This window comes from Erinaceus europaeus, chromosome 11 (genome assembly GCF_950295315.1).
Source record: "Erinaceus europaeus chromosome 11, mEriEur2.1, whole genome shotgun sequence".
In the NCBI taxonomy this organism is placed as follows: Eukaryota; Metazoa; Chordata; class Mammalia; order Eulipotyphla; family Erinaceidae; genus Erinaceus; species Erinaceus europaeus.
The window spans coordinates 56,480,255-56,505,227 of NC_080172.1; the positions used below are offsets into that span (position 1 = coordinate 56,480,255).

The window sequence follows — 24,973 nt, forward strand, 5'->3', positions numbered from 1 at the left end:
TAGATTATATAGACTTTGTGGAGTAGTGTTTATAGACAAGTCAAAGTCATGTACTGACAATCACAGTGTCACCTATACTATTTGCCATAATGCTTTGCTTTGCACACAAGAGGTACTTGATGATAAAGATCAGCATAACCACACTTTTCATAAAGCTCACTAAACTCCACATTAGCAGCTATGAAGCACCCATAAAGGTGTTGTTTTTCCTAACATTTGGCCACAGTTAAATCTCCATGCAGATCCCTTGGTCTAAGAGTCAGTGAACTAGGGAAAATAGGTTTTTAACCCTCTCTCCCAGGCCCATGAAATATAATGTCATTATATTTACTGGGGTCTGTGGAGGCTCCCCAAACATGGCAGCACAACCATATATCAGCAATTCCTATCATAAATGAGTCAGACAGGATAAGCCTTGAAAGAGAAAATAAAGTATTATAACCCCAACTTGAAAGGAAAATATGGTGTGTGGTTTATTGCTGTGGATTATGAAGGAAGAAAGAACTGACTTGAAGTCCAAAACAGAAAAGCAGTGACAGTCTTTAAACTTAGTATTCATACTGAATTTTAGAAAGCCAAACCTTCAGGCTCCTGCTCTGGTCTATAAAATAGATGTAAAATTGCTTTTGCTACATTATTAGTGTGCCATTCTAGAAGCAAAGAACATTTAGGGAAAAAAACTAACTTCGGTACTTTCAAGTCAGAGTCTGTCAGAATCTCACATTGCATTTTAAAGACTGAGGCTTTGGATAAAGCCTACTTTTATAAAGGGAGACAGAAGAGGGGTTTGGAAATAACTGTAACATAAACAATAACATTAGCAGATCTGGTGATCAGTTCTATAATAACCACAGATGATGAATATATATTCTCTTATTTCTAGGGGTTAGGTGGTGACACACCTGGTAGAGCATACATGTTACAAAGGGCACAGACCCAGCAGATTCAAGCCCCTAGTCCCCATCCTGAGGGTAGGGGGGGAAGCTTCATGATCAGTGAAGCAGTGTTGTAGGTGTCTCTCTTTTTCTCCCTCTCTATCTCTCCCTTCCCTCTTGATTTCTGTTTATTTTTTAAAATATTTATTTATTTATTCCCTTTTGTTACTCTTGCTGTTTTATTGTTGTAGTTATTATTGTTGTTCTTATTGATGTTGTCATTGTTGGATAGGACAGAGAGAAATGGAGAGAGGAGAGGAAGACAGAGAAGGGGAAAGAAAGATAGACACCTGCAGACCTGCTTCACAGCCTGTGAAGCGACTCCCCTGCAGGTGGGGAGCCAGAGGCTTGAACCGGGATCCTTGTGCCAGTCCTTGCACTTCACGCCACATGAGCTTAACCTGCTACGCTACAGCCCAACTTCCAATTTCTCTGTTTCTATCTAATACATAATAGAATGTCTCATACATGTTACATTCCATCATTTATTTTTTAATTGGGAGGTTAATGGTTTACAGTATAATTATTGACACATGCTTACAATTTCTCGTCTTACCAAGAGAGGTGTCTGAAAAACACCCTTACCCCCAAATTAGGTCCATCATTATGTATTAAGACCTGAAAGTACACGCTCATCCCTACCCCTCTCCCAGTCTCCCTTTCCCAGAGTTCCAGAGTCCTTTACAGTCCCTTATTTCTGTTACCTTCCATGAAGGGTGCCATCCCTTCTTTGCTGAGTAACATACTCCTCCACTTACAAATCTTGGTTGCTTGAATGTCTTGAGTCAATAACAGCTAATTCACACACCAAATTAATAAAATATTTGCCATGACCAAAGGAGAAAATAGAAATACTAGTGTGTATGTAAAATTTATAAGACTTGTTTTATTATACAGACATGATAATAAACATTGTAGAACTTGAAGTGACATTTAGGATACAACAGAGAAGGACTTATGCACTGAGTGGAGGTTGAACTAGATAATAAAAACAACCCATCTAATCTGGGTTATATAGTTGTTTGTGCCTGGTTTGCTCAGCCTTATGAAGCTATTTTGTTTGTTTGTTTCTTATTGTTATTTGTTAGCCTTGGAAACTGAATGAGATACCACCCCACCCAGTCACATATTTGTAAATGTCTCTTTGGATATAAACTTGACAAGAGCCTACTTACTTTTTGCTGTTCACAACACCATTTTAGGACATAAGAGGAACAATTGTCAGTGTTAGAGAAACACATCATATGCAGGACAAGAAGTAAAGTAAATTATTTGGATACTTCAAACAGAATTCTGGTGATCTGATTCTGTCCAATTGGATTGACTGAATTCATTCATTCATCACTTAGGTAGTTGGTCACACAGTCACCTACCATTTCATTCAATAAGCACTTTATAGGAACCTCTTGTGTGTTATATACCACAGACCCCAACCACAGCCCACATTTCTATTTTTACTCCTTTGTCTATGGCAAGTGATCTCTCAATATTTTTAGGTAAGAAAGATGAGCAGAAGAGAATTTACAGTGTCACAAAATGGGATAACCTTGGCTTTTAGGAAGAAGTAGGTCAGGTGAGTTAGATATCTGTGTGCCAGGAGAAAATTCTATATTGATTTCAATTTAAATCAAAAGGGAGATGAAATAAAACAACAGTTGTTAACAGGGCCATTTATGTCATTTTTTTATTTTAATTTTTATTTATAAAAAAGCAACACTGACAAAAACCATAGGATAAGAGGGTTACAACTCTACACAATTCCCATCACCAGAACTCCGTAGCCCACACCCTCCCGATAGCTTTCCTGTTCTTTTTCAGAGAGAATTATAAAAAGAAATCAGTTAATATAAATATAATTCACATCTGTTTTTTTCTTCATTTGTTTGTTTCCAGATCACCAGATTAAAAATAGACCGAAACCCTTTTGCTAAAGGATTCAGAGATTCTGGAAGAAACAGGTAAGAATAATTGGGAAAGAAACTCAGTGACATTCTTTTCTTCATTGTCTACATGGGACATCTATGATGCATCATTCCATGTACCTTTGCTGGGTTTTGGCTTCTCCTTTATGGAAACCACTTGCATGCTGTGTCAGTGTGTTGATTAAGTTAAAGAGAAATGAAGAAAGGATCCCAGAATTTAAAGGCTGCTCTACATGAGCTGGGTGGTAGCTCACCCTTTTGAATGCACATGTTACCATGTGCAAATAACAGGGTTCAAACTCCTACTCCTCACCTGCAGGGGGAAAGATTCATAAGCAGAGGAGTAGTGCTGCTACTGTCTCTCTTTCTCTCTCCCTCAATCTCTCTCTTTATTTCTCTTTGTCTCCATAAAAGTAAATAAGGAAAAAGAAAAAAAAAAGTCATTGTGAATGGTGGAGCTGTGCAGGCTCCAAGCCTCAGCAATGAAAGAAAGAAAAATACTGTCCTATAAAGTTTGATTTATCCACATTCTTGATGAACACACTGTAAATCTTATAACCTAAGTCAGCAAAATAGCTTACCTAGACATTATGTGTGATTTGCTATGTACATGACCCAGTTTGAGCCTAGCCCTTACCACATTAGAGGAAGCTTCAGTGCTGTGTTTTCTTTCTCTCTATCTCTCTCACTATCTGAAGAATAAAGTTAACTTCAGTAGTAAAGCCCTGGCAACAACCAGCCAACCAACCAAACACCAAAAACTTATAACCTTTAAGAGCTTAAATTTTGATTAAATTTAACCATTTTTTCCCCCTAGAAAAGACTTCAAACCGTTTTAGCTGTTTCTTGCATTAGTAAAGAAAGTTTATGGAACACCTCCTTTCTTCATGGTCCAACTTCATCATCTTTAGCTTATTAGATAGTGAAACTTATAGAGCTTGTTAAAATTTGTAGGACTGTTTCCTTCTGTTGTAAATGGCCTTAGAGATGGTAGTGTTTTTCTGGTGAATTCTTCTGCCTAAATCCTTCCTATCTTGTATGTCCTATATAAAATTAGAATCTGTTCTTCATGGAGAACTAAAGGCTATGTAATTTCCAGGGAAAGCAGATATAACTATGGATATTTAAATCAGAAAATTTTGTTTAATACAAACCATATTGAAACAGCAAGTGTAACACATGTGTCTTTATGTAGGTAGGTTTGTGATAGTTATTTACTGTTCAAACATTTTCCTAATTGGGGCATTTTTTTGTATCTGAAAGACACAAATCATCAGGAATTATCTTTACTGTTTTCTCTGTATAGATTTTCAGAACAAAATTATATTGTCTTTAATATTATCTTGTGAACTCTGAAGCAAATTAGAGCCCAAATTCATGCTAAAAAGCAGTTACACTGATTTGTCTCCTTTATAAAATTGATTTATGAAAGCATTTCGTTATGAAACCTCTAGTGCATATTTAAAATGCATTTAGATTTCTGCAAGATTTTATTCACTTCAGAAGGTTTTTTTTTTTTTGGTGGATTTAAAAAAATTTTTTTTTAAATTTTTTATTTAAGAAAGGATTAGTGAACAAAAACATAAGGTAGAAGGGGTACAACTCCACACAATTCCCAACACCCAATCCCCATAATCCCCCCCCTCCCATGGTAGCTTTCCCATTCTCTAGCCCTCTGGGAGCATGGACCCAGGGTCGTTGAGGGTTGCAGAAGGTAGAAGGTCTGGCTTCTGTAATTGCTTCCCCGCTGAACATGGGCTTTTTAAAAATTTTTTAAAAAATTTTTATTTATAAAAAGGAAACACTGACAAAAGCCATAGGATAAGAGGGATACAACTCCACACAATTCCCACCACCAGAACTCCGTATCCTTTCCCCTCCCCTGATAGCTTTCCTATTTTTTATCTCTCTGGGAGTATGGACCCAGGGTCATTGTGGGATGCAGAAGGTGGAAGGTCTGGCTTCTGTAATTGCTTCCCCTCTGAACATGGGCATTGGCAGATCGATCCATACTCCCTGCCTCCCTAGTGGGGAGGGGAACTAGGGAAGTGGGGCACCAGGGCACATTGGTGGGGTCATCTGCCTAGGGAAGTCCTGGTTGGTATCAAGTCCTGGTTGGTATCTGGAACCTGGTGGCTGAAAAAAGAGTTAACATTTAGAGCTTCTAGGATGTTAAGGTGATTAACATGTAGTCTGACATGTTACCATTTTAAGATTAATTTACCATTAGCAGATATGGACAACAGAAACCTTTAGAGTCATTCAAGTAATAAATACACTCAAGCCATCCAGAACCCTCTCTTTCCTTAAGCAAACAGTTTGTATTTTCTTAGTCTGTTTATGTGAACAGTTCCCTCTGGCTTTGTCATTTACTTTCTGTCCTTCCCTAAAGAAGGGGTTTTCTACTAGAAGACATGTTGGACTTCCCCTATAGGTCACATGGAATATAATAATACTAAAGTCACCTTTCTTGTGCTGGAAGAGGAGAACTATGAAAAGAATAACCCCTTTTATCCTCCAGCGCTTTGGAAGCTAGATAAAATAAACTCATTGGAGCAGACAAAGGGCCCCTTGCATTTTTTTCCCCTAAAAAATATCAGAATTGCCCAATAACCACACTTTGAATCTCATTAGCTGCCTGCAGGATCTTTTAAAGAGTAAGGATTATTAATGACACTTTATGAGGATTAGCTATAAATCTGGAAATCAGTGCTTCTGGGCCAGCAGCAAAACCCAGCCAAACACCTTCATCTATTTGTTGCCCTTCTTGTGCTGACAGAATTCCTATGAATCTAAGACATTTCCATGCATTTTAATATCAGATGACTCATGTAGAAGAGCATGGTTTGATGAGCTGCATATAAATGTACCAAAAACATACGGATTACATTTCCTTTAAAAACACATGGGCTTAAAAATTAGGGGAGAAAGTGCTTGGCCAATGTTTTTTGGTTTTGCAGAACACAAAACATTTGTGGAAGACTTTGCAGTTACAGAATTTGCCAAACCTCAAACCAAAACATGTTCAGGTTTGTAGATCTCAATCCATTTTAGTGCCAGCCAGAGGCTCAGGAGGAGAGGAGGGGGAAAAGATGGAGAGGACACAGCCATCCACCACACTCTATTTGAAAGTCTTGTGTATCTGTTTTTCTTTCTGAGCCTTTGCAATGCCACCATTAGAGTCAGCACTAGCTGAGAGGCTGGAGAGGAACTTGAGGGAGTTGTGACAACTTAGCTCCTGCTGTTTATATCTTAATGTAAAGAGATATCTATAAAGTAGTTCTCCTGGCTCCTAGCCCCATCCTTTTCTCCTTAGTGAGAACTCAAGTGATCCATCTGACTGCTGAGACTGGAAGAGAGAACACTTCAGGTTCTTGCTTATCAGCCAAAAGTGCATATTTTGGGCTCTTACTGTTATATAAACTCAGAGGAGGAGGACTGCAGTTGTAGGAACTCAGCCCATTTTAGGGAGTTCTAGTCTACCTGTTTAGCGTTCACACCTCTGCTTCCAGTCACCTGAGTGCATACACACACACACACACACACACACACACACACACACACACACACACACACACACACACACCTTGGAGCTGGATGCCCACACATGTACTATTTCCATTAATTCAATGAGTTTATTTTATCTAGCTTCCAGAGAACTGGAGGATAAAAGGGCTGTTCTTTTCATAGTTTACCTCCTCCAGCACAAGAAAGGTGACTTTACTATTATTATATTCCATGTGATATATAGGGGAAATTCAACCTGGCTTCTAGTAGAAAACCCCTTCTTTAGGGCAGGACAGAAAGTAAATGACAAAACCATAGGGAATTATTAAAAATATAGTGTATGAAAATATTCAAGGATGCTTTTATTCATTCTGGTACAGAATTAGTTATAAACAACACAGAGATTGAGAGAGATTGAAACAGTATAATACTAGAGCTGCTTCTGGTTCTTTTTAAAAATTTTTTTATTTATAAAAAGGAAACATTGACAAAACCATAGGATAAGAGGGGTACAGCTTCACACAATTCCCACCACCAGAACTCTGTATCCCATCCCCTCCCCTGATAGCTCTCCTATTCTTTAACCCTCTGGGAATATGGACCCAAGATCATTGTTGGATGCAGAAGGTGGAAGGTCTGGATTCTGTAATTACTTTCCCACTGAACATGGGCATTGACAGGTTGATCCATATTCCCAGCCTGTCTCTCTCTTTCCCTAGTGGGGAAAGGCTCTGGGAATGCGGAGCTCCAGGATATATTGGTGGGGTTGTTTGTCCAGGGAAGTCTGATCGCACCATGGTAGCATCTGGAACCTGGTGGTTGACAAGAGAGTTAACATACAAAGCCAAAGAAGTTGTTGACCAGTCATGGACCTAAGGGCTGGAATAGTGCAGATGAAGAGTTGGGTGGTCCTCCATTTTGTAGATAGACCTTCCATGTGGTGCTAAGACTCAAACCCAGCTGATGAACTGTTTATCTATTCCCAATACTGGTATTTTGATATCTACTGCATCAGACTCCTGTGTCTTTCTTAAAATGGATTCTGAGTTCAAGTGAGGAGAAACAGATTAAAAAAGATTTATTCTGTTTATTTTATGAGCTACATAGGAGAAGGATTGAGCATCACTCTACCTATTTGCAGTGCTGGGGATTAAGCTCAGCAACTCATGTTTGCAATCTCAAAGCCTTATCAGTGCACCACCTCTTGGGCAACACAAGTGGATTTTATTGGGCCTTCTAGAACCCCAAGGGGAGCCCTTAGAATCCATGGTATCACCCCCATGGTCATCAACAGCAGAGCTTGTTCTAGTGCTCCCTGCTGCTTAGGAAATATTATTCACATGTTCAGCACGAGAAGGTCACTACCCTTCAGACCTGCTAAAGGAGCAACTACTGTGTGTGTGTGTGTGTGTGTGTGTGTGTGTGTGTGTGTGTGTGTGTTGTGGGAAAGAGTATTAAATCACTGATTCTTTTGGAGGGTAGATACCAATGAATTCTGAATCTAGGCATTGTCTCTGCAGTGGAGGGAGATTGTATTTACTTCTAAATAGTTCTTACTAACAGATTTCTCAGAAATTATGTGTTCCAGAACAACAATAACTACAACAATAAAACAACAAAAAGGAAAATAAATAAATATAAAAAATTTAAAAAAAGAAATTATGTGTTCCAAGTCTGGCTTGAGGTGGAGGGTCTCATGCCATGGTTGCCTCCTTTATATCAGGTCTTTTCCTAGGGCATAAGATCCAAAGGTGCCTTTGTGATATTTCTCTCTCCAGGAGGAGGAGATACTAGCAGAATCTTGTTCCTGGGATGCAAAGAGATTCCCTCAACATAAAGTGATTTTTCTGTCCTATGGTCAGTCTTCCCAGGCTCTTCTCTCTGCTAGAATATAAGCTCCTTAAAGACTTGGTCTGTGCCTTTTTCAGGTTTCTACTTTTAGATAGCCCCCCCCCCCAGCTCCTTATAGTGCCAGATATATAAGGCAAAATGATAACTTCCCAGTTAATTCCCAAACAGGGGAGTTAATGGGTGACAGAAAAATGAAAAGCAGGTGTGAATCAGGGAGAGAAACTTTGGGGGAGCTTAGGATAACATCTAAGAAGGAAAGAGGGTCCAGGTGAAGTATACCAAATAAAGTACACATATTACCATATATGAAGACTTGGGTACAAGTTTCTGGTTCCCATTTGCATGGGGGGAAACTTCATGAATGGTAGAGTAGTGCTGAAGGTGTCCAAGAGAACAGTGTCCCCCAGGAGTAATGAAATTGTCTTACAGGATTAAAAAGAAAAAGAGAAAGAAACAAAAAAGAATGGATGAATGAATGAATGAATGAATGATTGAAAGAAAGAGTGAACCTAGATATTGGAAGACTAAGGGCAGTTTGAATTTACATAAGAGACACATTTCTAGTGTAAGGCAGTGATTTTTGCTTCATTGTTGATGAGACATATACATCTCTTAGTCCATTTTAGTGGACTCTAGGCAGAGAGTCAAGTCCATGCTGTGTGACTCCAGGGAGGAGGAGGACACTTAATAGGTGTCAGAGTCTGGATCTCAGAAAATAAGAGGCTGAGCTTAATAGTGAAGTTTGGCTGAGAGATGTTACTTAGTAGAGATGGGGGGGTTTAAAAATGTATCTCTAACCACTTCAGAGGGCATCTCATTCAAGAGAGAAGATGAAGATTGTAAAACCGAAGAGAAATGAGTCTCTACAATGAGTGTTGCAGTCGTGAAGCATCGTTGGGAGGTATCTCTCTCCCTCCTCCTCTCTCCCCTGCCCGTGTGTGTGTGTGTGTGTGTGTGTGTGTGTGTGTGTGTGTGTGTGCGTGCGTGCACGCGCGCCTTGAGAGCCCATTGCACTCTGCTAGAGAAGTAACTAATGCCACAAAGACCAGAGGAAGAAGGAAAGAGGATTTTGTGGGTCTCAGTCCACAATTAATGTGAAAGCCTTGTCCCTGTTAAGAGAGGTTTCCAAAATTTTACAGAAAGTCCAGGCTAATCTGAGAAACATTATATAATGCCCAGGGATTTCCTCCAAAGCAAACACATATATAAAATGGAAAGGATTAAAATTATGATCTGCCTGAGGAGTGAGAACTTCTAGGAACTTGTTTTAAAAGTGCCATGGAATATAGGACTGTGGGTTCTCTAGTATCAATGACCCTCATCCTGGCTTTCACTTTGTGCTTTACCCTATTCTGAGCCTCCACTGCATCTAACAAACATGCGAGGGCAACTGCCTGTCTCCTGTGACTCAGCTTCTTCCAAGTTCTCCTAGCTGTCATGGCACACCCAAGGTCACTGCTGTTGGTCCTAGGTGAAACAGTCCTACAGTGTGGGGAGATTGGTGTTACTTTTTATTATAATTTTTTTCTCTATAAGGTCCACCTTTGGGATCTTGGACCAGAGTGTTCAAATTCCACAAGTGAGGAACTTTTAAAGTTGGAAGTTGGCACAGAGGTACAGCGTCTACCTTACATATTTATGAGGCCCTCCCATAAGAGAGTAACAGAGAAAACAAGCAAAATACTGTGGATGGTGCTTTGATCTCTTTCACTCATTTACTTTCTTTCTAGAAAGGTAAACTGAAAATTGGTCTGAAGAGGTGGGTCATAGGTATAACTCACATGGGTGAGTTCCTGAATTTAATCTCTGGTACTACATTAAGGAAGGAAGGAAGGAGGGAAGGAAGGAAGGAAGGAAGGAAGGAAGGAAGGACAGAGGGGAGAAAGAGAGAGAACAACAGAAGGGGGTGAGCCAATAGCAGGTCCTGCATCATGAGGAGGCTGGTTTACATTGATAAATTGTTTTAATATGCTGTCCTCACTGACAAACAATAGGGCCTGTGGGATAAGTGCATGAGGAATCTAGAGTTATGAGCTGGGAATGTGACTGGCAACTGTCCTCGACGGTACTCAGTGTCTCTTTACATAATGTTTCGACAGATCCTGGTTTAAAAATGGAACTATTAACTGCATCATGGGAGTGAATATGTTTGCTTACTGGATGAGGAAGCTTAAGGAGGCTAAAGTTTAACTCAGAGGAAGGAGTCTTTCATGGTGATAGAGAAAATATTTGAATGTAATTTTTTTTTTGGTGTGTGAGTGTGTGTGTGTGTGTGTGTGTGTGTGTGTGTGTGTGTGTGTGTGTGTATGTGTGTGTGACTCTGTTCTTCAGCAGTTCCAAGGTCAAGTTCTTAGAATAAAGAACCACATCTCTTGGGCACAGGCTAGAACATCTGTTAAGTCCCAGGATCCCCTACAACACAGAATAAACATAATAAATATGAGTGTGTTGAGAGAGAAGTCTGTCAAGCAAGGAATTAGCATGTCTAATCTTAAGAGGGAGAACAAACTAGGAGAAACAAAAGTTTGAAAGCTATCAGGGGAGGGGATGGGATACAGAGTTCTGGTGGTGGGAACTGTGTGGAGTTGTACCCATCTTATCCTATGGTTTAGTCAATATTTCTTTTTCATAAATAAAAATAATTTAAAAAAAGAAATCAACCCTCAGATCAGGTTATCTTTGCTGAGATCCAAAAGAGACTGCTATTCTTTTGGAGTTCAGATGGAAAGGTAAAGCATAGATTATAGTTAAGATCTGCTAGGAGAGTGGCCTGGGGGCTTGCATAGTTGCTAGAGGTCTGAGTCTTACAAGCATGAGATTCTGAGTACAATTTCCAATATCACATGTGCTAGGGTAACTAATTCTCCTTCTCCTTTCTCTAATAAATAAATCTTTAAAAAAGATGTTTGTATGAACTTTAGTGGTGGGTGCAGTGTGAAACCATACCCTGTAATCTTATAGTCTTGTAAAGCACTATTACTCACAAATAAAAAATGACTTGAAAATTAAAAAGATCTATCAGAGTTCTTCACTACAGCAAATAACTCAAACCTTGTCTATTAAGCTGAACAAATGAAACTACTATATTTATAGGTCAAACATGGACATTTGCTCAAGATTTCATATATTCCAGCACTATCTTTTTATTTATATGCATTGGAGTATTCGTATAATAGTGATAGTCTTTCCTATAGTGTGTATGATTCTAGTTTTCCAATTTCATTCTAGTTAGTTGACTGGTATTGGTGTTTCCCATTTTATTGATGGTGAAACTAAGTATAGTGAGGCATTAGCTTGGTGAATGTGCAAATCAGCCCATAACAGCCTCTTGGAGAATGATGTTACTTTTCTGTGCTAGGCACAGCTTGCCAGCTAGTGGATGACTTTGTTCACCTCCAGCTCACTGTTGCTTCTGAAGGCTGCCATAATAAGCTTCAAACCAATGAGCTACTCATTCACCTTCTTTCAACCAGCATGTCTTTCCAAGTGTCTCCTTCACTTTCAATTTCCATATTTTCATTTATTCTCCATAAAGATATTGGCTATCATTCCTGCTGTCAATCTCATTCTTTTTCTTGGAAATCTTACTAGCCCCTGTAGATTTTTTGCATACTCTTTTGTTATCCTTGGCATGGGTGCCATTTTGTAGCTCTGTTGAATTCATTAGGTATGGGACCACTCTGGCACTGCTGTGTCTATGGTTCAAGACTGATGGCTCTGTATTGACTTCTGGCACTAGCATCTTGCTGTACTTCTAGTCATCTATAGCTGTTTAGCATGTCTGTTGGATTATGAGCTTCTAGCTAGCACTTAACATTTTTCTTTGCATGGTTTTTTGTTCTCCCTTCTCTCTCATGAACCTTTTCCACCATTGTCCTCTTGGCCATGGGGGCTTTCCAGGGAAAGCTGGCAATTATTTTATTATGGATGGCTCTTGCCCAGGGGTGATGTCATTTAACAGAGTGACATCTTCTTAATGGCTAACATATTGGAGTTTGAAATCTGCAAGATGATAATGCCTATAGAAGCTGGCTCTCTTTCTGGTTCTTTGATGAGAAGTTGAGGAACAGAGCGAGGTAAGATCCAGGTCCTTCTATGTTCTATTCAGAGCCAGAGGACTAACAAAGTTTTGAATTTCAGGGAAATAAGAATATATTCTCCCATTACAGGTCACAACCCGAGTAGACAGACAGTAGGGTTTCTTTTGCTTCCATTAAATTGATACTGTGGTCCTCAAACTCACATTATGTTTTCTCCTCTTGATAGATTTTGTCTCCAGTCAATCTGAATTTATCAAGCTACAATTAGGAATGAGTGTTATTGTCTTCATTTTTACAGTTGTGGAAGCTTAGACCTGGAAATGTTACTTAACTTGGCTAAAATCACACTAATAAAGCAGCAGAGTTGCAATTTGAACTAAGGCAGTCTGGCTCCAGAACCTGTACTCTTAGCCACCATGCTATTGATCTGCCTCTCATATGATATAGTATTACCAAATTAAAGCTGGACCATTCTATTCATATGTAAATAAACCAAACACTTTAATTTGCTTTGTGTTATTGTGGATTTTCATCATATTTGTTGAAGTGATGCAAAGTCATTGTGGACTGACATTACTACCTATTCAGATTCCAAGAGGGAGGCATGATTCACAAATTGAGAATCTCTGGAAGAGGGACAATTTTATTTTATTTTTTTAAAATTCTATTAGTAGCTTTATATTGATTTTAAAAATTACATGTCACAGGGATATAATACCACACCAACAGAGTTCCCTATCCCCAGTCTCCCATTGCAAGCCACCACAGTTCCCCTAATGTTGTAGGCATGGGCCAATCATCATCTCTACAGCTATCTGTCTACATCTGTACATAACTGTCCCCTTTTTCTTCCAGGTCTATTCTTCTTTTCCCCTCCAAGCCATTCATGACACCATTACTACATACAAATGTCCCTCTCTTTCTCCTCCTCTTTCTCTGGGTGCTGATGGAGTTCAAAGCCCTCTTCTCTGAAGAAGAACAAATTTAAGTCAACTCAGTGCATTTGCCCATTTGACACCTGTTCTTCTTCTTCTCCTCCTTTTTTTTTTTTTTTTTTTTTTAATAAAAAGGAAACACCGACAAAAAACACAGGATAAGAGGGGTACAACTATACACAGTTCCCACCACCAGAACGGATCCCTTCCCCTCCCCTGATAGTTTTCCCATTCTTTATCCCTCTGGGAGTATGGATCCAAGGTCATTATGGGATGCAGAAGGTGGAAGGTCTGGCTTCTGTAATTGCTTCCCTGCTGAACATGGGCGTTGACTGGTCGATCCATACTCCCAGCCTGCTTCTCTCTTTCCTTAGTGGGGTGGGTCTCTGTGGAAGTGAGGCTCAGGACCCGTTGGTGGGGTTGTCTGTCCAGGGAAGTCTGGTCGGCATCCTGCTAGCACCTGGAACCTGGTGGCTGAAAAGAGAGTTAACATATAAAGCCAAACAAGTTGTTGACTAATCATAGCTGGAGTAGTGCAGATAAAGAGTTGGGGGGGCGTGTTTCCGTTTTATAGATAGCTAGTAAACCTATTTTTGTTAAATTATAAAGGGCCTGTGACTATATTAGTTTTTTTTCCCTGAGCCTGAAATCTGATATGCAGGTGGATCCAAATGATTGTCTGGGGAGATGCTCTCATGGCTGGAAAAAAGACCAGAAAGCTGGATCAGGGAAGAGAGTAGCTCCCAAATATGGAAAAGGTTTATAAATATTGTTGATTGTAAACCCCATTGATTTGATCTGATTTGTGGCCCATATGTGGAGCTTAGGCATCTATGTAGCCTCTGCATCCCTGTAGATCTGAGCTCACATTCTGTGGTCATGAGTAGGAACGTTCCAAGCTGCCCCAATTTCAGGACCTATCTTCCTCAGGTGGAGCATAGAGTATGTTGTCCATTCTCCCTTCAGAGGATGGAACATTCTCTACTGTTGTTGATCCAAGTTGAGGGCGAGGTCCTATGGGCGGCCCACAAAGGGGTCTATTGTGTTGTTCCTGATAGAGATGACTGGTAATATTGGGGAGAGGGATTTATTCGAGGTCTAGGCCCATCATGTCTGTTTGGGAATCTCAGGGCTCCCCGACTAGGGTCCCAGCTGATGACACCTGTTCTTCTAAACCACTGAAAGGCACATTAAGGACAGCCAATCCACCATGTAATTAGTTATACTTATTCTATCTTCTGAAGCCAAGCTGTGAATGACGGTTGCTTTTGGAGAATTTACTAATCTTTATTAAGAGTCCTTTTAGGATTTCCATGAACAACAAATGCCATGAGGAATATAGACACAAACGTAGTCCAAATCCAATGAAGAAGGATGTGTTGAATATGACACAGTATTCTTGCTGCTGGTGGAGAGAGGGAGATTATCTAATGTTACCTTTGCACATCACCGAATTCCAATATACAGAACTAGTCCTTTCTAACAGTTTCATTTATCCAATGATGTTTACCAGAGTTTTAGGACAAATAAGCTATAACATAGAGTAAATAAGTAGGATTTTTTTTCTAAAAGGATATATATTCTAAATATCTAAAAATATTTAGTAAAAGCCTAGGATAATCCTATAAGGAAATAATATGCAGTGGATTACTAAAACATGGTTAGGAATATGTGGTTGGTCTTAGCCACAGTTTCTGGTAGTTGCAACCCCTCCACCACAGCTCACTACCAAAATAATACTTCCTGTGCCAAAATGAATGAACGATGGGTATGTTCATTTATGGCATGCATGGTGATATGCTCTTTACAACTAAGGAAGATCTTCCTGACGAGGGCATGGAAAAATGTTTGGCATTCCTGCCATTTACCCACTGGTCATGTTACCAGAGGATAAAATTTACATCACTGGCCTAGATAATGAACTGACTTTGCTATGTGCATAATCTAAGTTCAAGTCTGGTCTCTCCACACTGAAGGAAGTTTTGGTGCTATGGTTTTTTTTTTTTTTTCTCTCTCTCTATCTGAAAAAAAAAATGTTGGCCTGCAACAGTGAAGCACTAGCAGACAGATTTTTCTTTCTTTTTTAAATTTATTTTATTTATTATTTTCATTTATAAAAATGAAACACTGACAAAACCATAGGATAAGAGAGGTACAACTCCACACAGTTCCCACTACCACAACTCTGTATCCCATCCCCTCCCTTGAGATTTCAGCTTATGGTCAGAAAGAAGTCCTTAGTAGGACTATAAAAATGTTGAACGCTCTCTTATGAAATACTTCACCAGAGACTTGAGAACTATGCAAGTTGATATTATAAGAAATTGGAAATAGATATAAATGATATTCAAGATCCTCTCCATTTATTATTATTGTTACTATTATTGGATATTCACTGTTCCAGGCTGACTTTGTCAAGTAGGAGAGAGAGACTAAGAGAGACAAAGAGAAAGATACATGACATAGTAATCCCATGTTGTATACTTGGGGGCTTGAGCTTGGGTTCTGCACATGGCAAAACAGGCACCCTACCAGGTGAGCTATACTGTTGGTCAGGATTCTCCCCAGATTTTTAAATCTAGTATCATGTAACTTGACCTTTAATATTATTTTTAGATCTGGATAGTGAATGGTCAGATCTGACTGCTTAAATAAAATTACTAATACTTATGTTGCAGCCCATATGCCTATTTTGAAAGTGAAGACAAAATTCATATTCAATTTATTTAACATAAAATTTAACATAATATTGGTAATATATCAGCATATTATTGCTGACTCACAGTGTTATGCCACTGTATTGTGAAAGTAGAATGGATGACTCTTTGTCCTTAAGCTAATATTTTCTTTCTTTCTTTTTTTTAAGCTAATATTTTCTTACCATCATTGGTTCACGTCCCCAGAAAGAATGGATAGAAAGTGGAGAAATAATGACCCTACCATTAGCAGTGAGATTATCTTGCCATTAAAGGGAGCCCTGAAATATTCTGGTGTGTCATCAACATTCAAAATAAGACTGTAAGATTTTTTTAAAAATTTTATTTATAAAATGGAAATATTGACAAGACCATAGGATAAGAGGGGTACAATTCCACACAACTCCCACCATCAAAACTCTGTATCCCATCCCTTATCTTGAAAACTTTCCTATTCTTTATCCCCCTGGGAGTATGGACCCAGGATCATTATGCAGAAGATGGATGGTCTGGCTTCTGTAATTGCTTCTCTGCTGAACATGGGTGTTGGCAGGTTTAGCCATACTCCTAAAAGGCTGTAAGATTTAAATCTGGCCTACCTATTCCTTATGTTAGTCAAGTTTCCTGATGGCTTTACCTGCCTATTATCTTACTATTTTGAGCTCCCTAACTCCCCAGGCCCTTTCTCTCTACCACAAATGGTTTCTTGCACTGTATTCACCATTAATATAGGGTGACTATGTGGTGATACCCTCTATCCCTACTTTTAACAGATTAACAGCTAATAAACACTATGCAACACCTTCTCCTCTCAACCTCTTCTTAAAACACAGAGTTTGGTTTGCCAACATTGGTGTATTTAAAGCCTCCAAAATTCCATGAAAGACTTTAGAAAGGACAGGAAATCTTCCAAAAAATCAATCCATGGATAAACCACTCATCTGAGAACAGCCTTGGGGATCTTAGAGTCATACATAAAGAAAGTGTATTTGAAATGGAATTCCCCACTTTATTCCTGATACACTAGACTGAAGAGAATATTGGAATTATGTTATCTTGGAGGGAGGCAGATAAGAATAAGAAGATCATTATTTAGGTAATATAGATTTCATCTCAAAAGGGAAATTTTGTCTTTTTAGAAAGGGATATCACTCAACTTTCCAAAGGCTTTGCAGTGAAAAGACTATAACCTACTTTCTCTCCTACCCTCATCCTACTTTCCCCTTGTCTCTGAATTTCCCCTCCCTCCACAAACATAGAAATGGAACAGTTAGTATTTTTCCTATGTCAGTAGCCAGAACTTATATTGAAAACTTTAAAAGCTCTAGTCAATACAATTTTGAGACCACAGAATATTAGACAAGAATATATCTGAGATGAGATAAGTTGGATAATTATGTTAGTACAGAATAGAACAGTATATAATATGTAGGGTAGAGGACAAAGCATACAGTATGCATATAGTTCAGCTAACTGGATTTCTCATACCAATGAGTTAGTTACCTTAAAATGGTGTAAATATTTTACAAAAATATAAATATTTGTAGAAACTGGGTGGCTGTAGGTAGCATAATAGTTATTCAAAGAGACTCTCATGCTTGAGGCTCCAAAGTCTCAGGTTCAATTTCCTGAACTACCATAAGCTAGAGTTGAACAGTGCTCTGATAAAAAATAATTGCACGAGTTAAGCGCACATGGTGTAAATCGCAAGGATCGGTGTAAGGATCCCAATTCGAGCCCCCGGCTCCCCACCTGCAGGGGGGTCGCTTCACAGGTGGTGAAGCAGGTCTGCAGGTGTCTTTCTCTCCCCCTCTCTATCTTCCCCTCCTCTCTCCATTTCTCTCTGTCTTATTCAACAACAATGAAAGCAATAACAACAATAATAACAACAAGGGCAACAAAAGGGAAAAAATAGCCTCCAGGAGCAGTGGATTCATAGTGCAGGCACCGAGCCCCAGTGATAACCCTGGAGGTAAAATAATAATAATTGCAAAAATTTATTTGTGTCCTTGTTTGAGGCATAATTTATGGGACTAAACTGTTTCTTTGCCTTTAGGTAGGTAGTTTTTTTTTTTTTTTTTTTTTTTAAATCTGTGCCTTGTTCCTTATCTCCAAACAGATATCATACCGCATAGTGATGTGACTCACCATACCTGTGGGTTAGGGTTGAGCTCTGGCACGATTTTCGAGGTGCTATAGCACTGGTGTCACCCTAAGCTCCATATCCCTTCTATTTGGTGGAAAAATAATCTTCACAGAGCAGTAAAATCATGGATGTATTAGGCCCCTGGACGTGTGTGTATGTGTGTGTCTGTGTGTGTGTGTGTGTGTGTGTGTGTGTGTGTGTAAACTGGAGATATATTTTACAAGACAGACATTGCCTCTGGGGTGCAATTCACATCTCCCAAAAAATATGTGCCAGAATATCCCCCCATCACCAAAGTTCCACCCAAGTAGCCATTTCTTGTGACCAAGACTCTCTTTATTTCTGTAACCTTGCTTGTTTCTGTTGATTTAAGAAGACTTAAAACCAACCATAAAAGCTTGATGCTTTTACTGATTCTTCACACATTCAACTGGACAGAGGTGACTCTGGGACAGTTAAGTCATTGCACTGTGGTAATGATGTCTAATGATAACATGACCCTGTGCTAGAGAAATGCCCAATAATCTCATCTGCTTAACTCTATACAGGATATTGACCTTTAATACTTAGCAAGCTCTTTTTCCCCCCATGCAGATCACATACTCCTTGGAGATAGATCATATTGACATTTCCAATATAGTTATTATGATCTGCTTACATGAATTTGTGACTGGGTTAATTTCTTCTTATTCCAGCAATCCAGCTTCTTTTTTACTTCAAAATACTTACTTATTTATTATTATATTTTAGGTAGAGGCAGAGAGAGATTGAAGGAGGCCATAGCACTAAAGCTTCCTTCAGTTCAGTGGAGGCCAGGCTGTACCTTGGTCATGGACATGGCAAAGTAATACACTATCCCAGTGAGCTTTTTCACTAGCTTTTAAAGGTTTAATTTTATTTGTTACATATGAGAGAGAATTTCATATGAGACAGAGAGAAGAGAGACAAACCAGGGCACCACTCTAGTCCATGTGGTGTTGGGGATTGTAACAGGAACCATAGGCACAAAAGTTCAGTGCTCTACTATCTATATTATTTCTTTAGTCATTGCAATCCAGTGTTATCTGCCCCTTGTGCTTCTTCACTAATTTCCCCTGGTGGTTGTATCTACAGCTCAGTATCAGTACATATACCACTTTCCAGATAAACCAACTCAGGATCTTTTGAAAGTCAATGCTAGGGTCAGGTGGTACACTTGGTTGAACACATATCAACATGTGCAAGAACCTTGATTCAAGCTCTTGGACCCCACCTGCAGGGGGAAAGCTTCATAAGTGGTGATGCAGTGTCACAGGTCTCTTTATCTTCCCTTTCCCTATCAATTTCTCTCTGTCTTTATCCAAAATAAATAAAAAAAAAAGGAAAATAAAAAGAAAAGTCAGTGTGTTTTCTTGGGATCGTTTACAACTCTCTTTTGTTGGCATTCTTTCTCTCCAGAACTGGACTGGAAGCTATCATGGAGACTTATGCATTCTGGAGACCTCCTGTACGCACACTTACTTTTGAGGACTTCACCACCATGCAAAAACAGCAAGGTAATAAAGCTCAAGGACAAGGCCTCTGCTTAGAGATAAGGCCTGGGAAATGGTGGGGGTTGAACCAAGTATAGGAACATAGCCTAGCTATGGGTTACACCAGTTCTCCTAGAATGAGGAGAATTGGGGGTTTTGTAAATAGCCACAGTATCACCACTTGTGCCAAAAAACTGGTTCCAGAATGGTATTTCACCTGGCACTCAAAACTCTCTCACTTCCTATAAGCAAGCTTATCAGTTCCTGGTAATGACAGTGGTGGATTTTGTTTCTGTAAATACTCACTTAGCCTTTGATATTTGAAGGGTTAAATTTATTTGGTTTATGTGGCATCCATTATTAGTTCTCTCATTCTTGTTTTGTAGATGAGGGCTCCTGACAGTGGAATTGAATTACTCAAGCTTTCACAGAGGACAGGGAAACTATAAGTGAATGTGACTACTACAGATTAATCTTTGTTTTTGTTTGTTTTTTTTGTATATGGAACAAGCCCTTATGTGTTTGGGTCAGATGGTCTTTTTCTCCTTTAGTCATTTGTACTTTTCATCCAATTAAATATTTTTATTTTTTATTTATTATTTATTTTGGATAGAGAAAAAAATTGAAAGAGAAAGGAGAGATAACTGCTTCACCACTCATGAAGCTTCCTCCCCATTCAGGGGTTTGAATGTGGGTCTGTAGGCATTGTAACATGTTCATTCTACTGGATGCACCGCCATTTGGCTCCTTCTTCTGATTTTTAATCTCCTTTCCCTTTTAGCTCAGGTTGAGAAGTTGAAGCCATGTGAAAAGAAGGCTCACAGGTTGATTTTTGCTTTAATTTTTCTTCAGCCTGGTTACTGACTCAGAGATGTTGGAAAGGGTAAACTATCAAATTTTTTTTTAATTTTAAAATTATCTTTACTTATTTATTGGATAGAGACAGTCAGAAATTGAGAGCAAGGGGAAGATAGACAGAGAGAGAGAGAGACATCTGCAGCACTACTTCACCATTTATGAAGCTTTCCCCCTGCAGGTGGGTACTAGGGGCTTGAACCCAGGTCCTTGTGCATTGTAACACATGTGCTCAACCGGGTACACCACTGCCCAGCCTCAATCATCAAATGTTTTTAGTCTCCCTTTCCATTTACCTCTGCCACATAGTTAAACTGATCAATACTATAGTCCGAGTTTATTCTGCTCCGGAGGCCACTGTTAATAAAGTCAGAATGATTTCATTAAACAGATTTTCTTTGAACAAGTAGACTAATGGTTTGAGTGCCAAGCAATACACATTTCATATCTTAAAAAATTTTGCAGCTCATCATAGTTTCTAATATGACTGTTTTGCACACATTTCCTGGGATCATGAAACATATACCTTAATCTTCCACAGCCAAGAGCCAAGATGATCTTGAGGAGAAACTCAGACATAACAGTCTATATGTGATAAATACAGTTTCATGGAATTCAGTGGAAAATACAGCTTCTTAGAGCTGAACTTTATTGTGTGTTTTTTAAAATTAATTAATTAATTATTTTTAAAATTTAAATTATTTCTTATTGGGGAATTAATGTTTTACATTCAACAGTAAATACAATAGTTTGTACATGCATAACATTCCCCAGTTTCCCATTTAACAATACAACCCCCACTATGTCATTTATCATCCTTCATGGACCTGTATTCTCCCACCCACCCACTCCAGAGTCTTTTACTTGGGTGCAATATGCCAATTCCAGTTCAGGTTCTACTTGTGTTTTCTTTTCTGATCTTGTTGTTCAACTTCTGCTTGAGAGTGAGATCATCCCATATTCATCCTTCTGTTTCTGACGTATTTCATTCAACATGATTTTTTCAAGGTCCATCCAAGATCGGTTGAAAACAGTGAAGTCACCATTTTTTACAGCTGAGTAGTATTCCATTGTGTATATATACCACAGCTTGCTCAGCCATTCATCTGTTGGTGGACACCTGGGTTGCTTCCAGGTTTTGGCTATTATAAATTGTGCTGCCAAGAACATATGTGTACACAGATCTTTTTGGATGGATGTGTTGAGTTCCTTAGGATATATCCCGAGGAGAGGAATTGCAGCGTCATAGGGTAGGTCCATTTCTAGCCTTCTGAGAGTTCTCCAGATTGTTCTCCACAGAGGTTGGACCAATTTACATTCCCACCAGCAGTGCAGGAGGGTTCCTTTGACCCCACATCCTCTCCAGCATTTGATGCTGTTACCTTTTTTTGATGTATGACATTCTCACAGGAGTGAAGTGATAATCACATTGTTGTCTTTATTTGCATTTCTCTGACAATCAGAGACTTAGAGCATTTTTTCATGTGCTTCTCGGCCTTTTGGATCTCTTCTGTGGTGAATATTCTGTCCAAGTCCTCCCCCATTTTTGGATGGGGTTATTTGTTGTCTTGTTGTTGAGCCTGGCAAGCTCTTTATATATGTTGGTTATTAAACTCTTATCTGATGTATGACATGTAAAGATCTTCTTCCATTCTGTGAGGGGTCTCTTGGTTTGGGTAGTGGTTTCTTTTGCTGTGAAGAAGCTTTTCAATTTGATGTAGTCCCATAGGTTTATACTTGCCTTAGTCTTCTTTGTAATTAGATTCGTTTCATTGAAAATGTCTTTAAAATTTATGTGGAAAAGAGTTATGCCAATATTTTCCTCTAAGTACCTGGTAGTTTCTGGTCTAACATCCAAGTCCTTGATCCACTTGGAATTTACTTTTGTATTCGATGAAATACAGTGATTCAGTTTCATTCTTCTGCATGTTTCAACCCATAGTTTCCAACACCATTTGTTGAAGAGACTCTGCTTTCCCCATGTTATAGTTTGGGCCCCTTTGTCAAAGATTAGACGTCCATAGGTGTGGGGCCTCATTTCTGGGCTCTCAATTCTATTCCACTGGTCAGTGTGTCTATTCATGTTCCAGTACCAAGCAGTTTTAATGACAATGGCCCTATAATACAGTTTGAGATCTGGGAGTGTGATGCCTCCAGTTCTGTTCTTTTTTCCTCAAGATTGTTTTGGCAATTCTAGGTCTTTTCTGGTTCCAGATAAACATTTGTAGCATTTTTTCTATTCTCCAAAAAAACGTGCTTGGGATCTTGATGTGGATAGCATTAAATTTGTACATGGCTCTGGGTAATATATTCATTTTGATGATGTTAATTCTTCCAACCCATGAACATGGAATATCTTTCCACTTCTTTGTGTCTTTTTCAATTTCTTTGAGTAGTGACTCATAATTTTCAGTATACAAGTCTTTCACTTCTTTGGTTAGGTTTACTCCTAGATATTTTATTGTTTTTGTTGCTATAGTAAAAGAAATTGATTTCTGGATTTCAATTTCTCCTTAGTGTTTGCATAGAGGAATGCCACTGACTTTTGAATGTTAATTTTGTAGCCTGACACCTTACTGTATTGCCTGATGATTTCCAAAAGCTTCTTGCTGGATTCCTTAGGTTTTTCCATATATACTATCATGTCATCTGCAAATAAGGAGAGTTTGACTTCTTCTCTTCCAATCTGTATCCCTTTAATTCCTTGCTCCTGCCTGATTGCTATGGCAAGAACTTCCAACACTATGTTGAATAGTAATGGTGATAGTGGGCAGCCCTGTCTAGTACCTGATCTGAGTGGAAATGCTTCCAGTTTTTCACCATTGAGTATGATGTTGGCTGTAGGTTTGCTATATATAGTCTCCACTATCTTCAGGAATTTTCCATCTATTCCCATTTTTTGTAGTGTTTTGATCATAAAGGGATGTTGTATTTTGTCAAAGGCTTACTCTGCATCTATTGATATGACCATGTGGTTTTTGGTCTTGCTTTTGTTGATGTGGTGGATCACATTGATTGATTTATGTATATTAAACCAACCTTGCATGCCTGGGATAAACCCCACTTGGTCATGATGAACAGTCTTTTTGATATACTGCTGTATCCGGTTGGCTAGAATTTTGTTCAATATTTTCGCATCTATGTTCATCAGAGATATTGGCCTGTAATTTTCTTTTTTGGTTGTGTCCCTGTCTGCTTTTGGTATCAGGGTGATATTGGCTTCATAGAAGCTGGCAGGGAGTATTCCACTGTCTTCAATCTTCTGGAAGACTTTTAACAGTATAGGTATTAGCTCTTCTTTGAAGGTTTTGTAGAATTCATTTGTAAAACCATCTGGTCCAGGACTTTTATTTTTGGGGAGATTTTTGATAACTGTTTCAATTTCATTAGCTGTGGTGGGCCTGTTAATGTTATCCACTTCCTCTTTACTTAGTTTTGGAAGTTGGTAGGTATCCTGGAAATCATCCATTTCTTCCAGGTTCTCTAGCTTGGTGGCATATAGTTGTTCATAGAAGCCTCGCATGATATGTTGAATTTCTGCGGTGTCTGTTGTGATATCTCCTCTTTCATTTACTATCCGATTTATTTGGGTCTTCTCCATTTTTTGTTTTGTGAGTCTGGCTAAAGGTTTGTCTATTTTGTTTACTCTTCCGAAGAACCAACATTTACTTTCATTGATCTTTTGTATGGTTTTCCTATTCTCAACGTTATTTATTTCTGCCCTAACTTTAGTGATTTCTGTCCTTCTGGTTTCTTTAGGGTTCCTTTGTTGTTCTTCTTCTAGGTCTTTAAGATGTGCAATCAGGCTGTTTATTTGTGCTTTTTCTTCTTTCCTAATATGTACTTGTATAGCTATGAACTTCCCTCTTAGGACTGTTTTAGCTGTGTCCCAAATATTTTGATAGCTTGTGTCTTCTTTTTCATTGAATTTTCACTTTCATTGATTTCTTCCTTGATTTCCTCTTTGACCCAGAAGTTGTTAAGAAGTGTACTGTTGAGCTTCCACATTTTGGCACTGTTACTAATCTTTTGTTGATTGTTAAGTATTAGTTTAATTCCATGTGGTCTGAGAAGATGCTTGGGATGATTTCAATGCTCTTGAATTGGCTGATGCTGTCTTTGTGGCCTAATATATGGTCTATCCTTGAGAATGATCCATGTGGATTTGAGTAAAATGTGTATTCCAGTTTCTTGGGATGAATGACTCTGAAAATGTCCAATAGTTCTAGTTTATCTATCTCTTCATTTAGCTCCCTTATGCCTTTACTGATTTTCTGCCTGGATGATCTGTCAAGTTGAGAGAGTGGGGTGTTGAAGTCCCCTACTATGATTGTGTTACTGTTAATATATTGCTGTAGCTCTTTCAGTAGAAGTTTGATGTATTTAGATGGCTTTTCATTGGGTGCATAGATGTTAATAATTGTTAAGTCCTCTTGATTGACTGGTCCTCTGAGCATTATGTAGTGTCCATTCCTATCTTTTTTAATCTTATCTATTTTAAAGTCTATCATGCCAGATATGAGAATAGCTGCTCCTGCCCTTTTTTGTGGGCCATTGGCTTGTTTGATAGTTTTC

The 24,973-nt window shown here is 38.8% G+C and overlaps 1 protein-coding gene across 6 annotated transcripts in view; it reads left to right on the plus strand.

Annotated features, from left to right (window-relative positions):
* The window catches only part of TBX15 (T-box transcription factor 15), a 162,776-nt gene that overhangs the window by 115,553 nt on the left and 22,250 nt on the right, over positions 1-24,973 (plus strand). For 5 of the 6 annotated variants that reach the window (XM_060201802.1, XM_007534686.2, XM_060201800.1 and 2 more), the window contains exons 6-7: positions 2,829-2,893; positions 19,470-19,567. In XM_060201802.1, coding sequence (XP_060057785.1) covers positions 2,829-2,893; positions 19,470-19,567 — 163 coding nt within the window. The remainder of the gene's footprint in view (positions 1-2,828; positions 2,894-19,469; positions 19,568-24,973) is intronic. The other variant, XM_060201804.1, reaches the window with a different exon arrangement.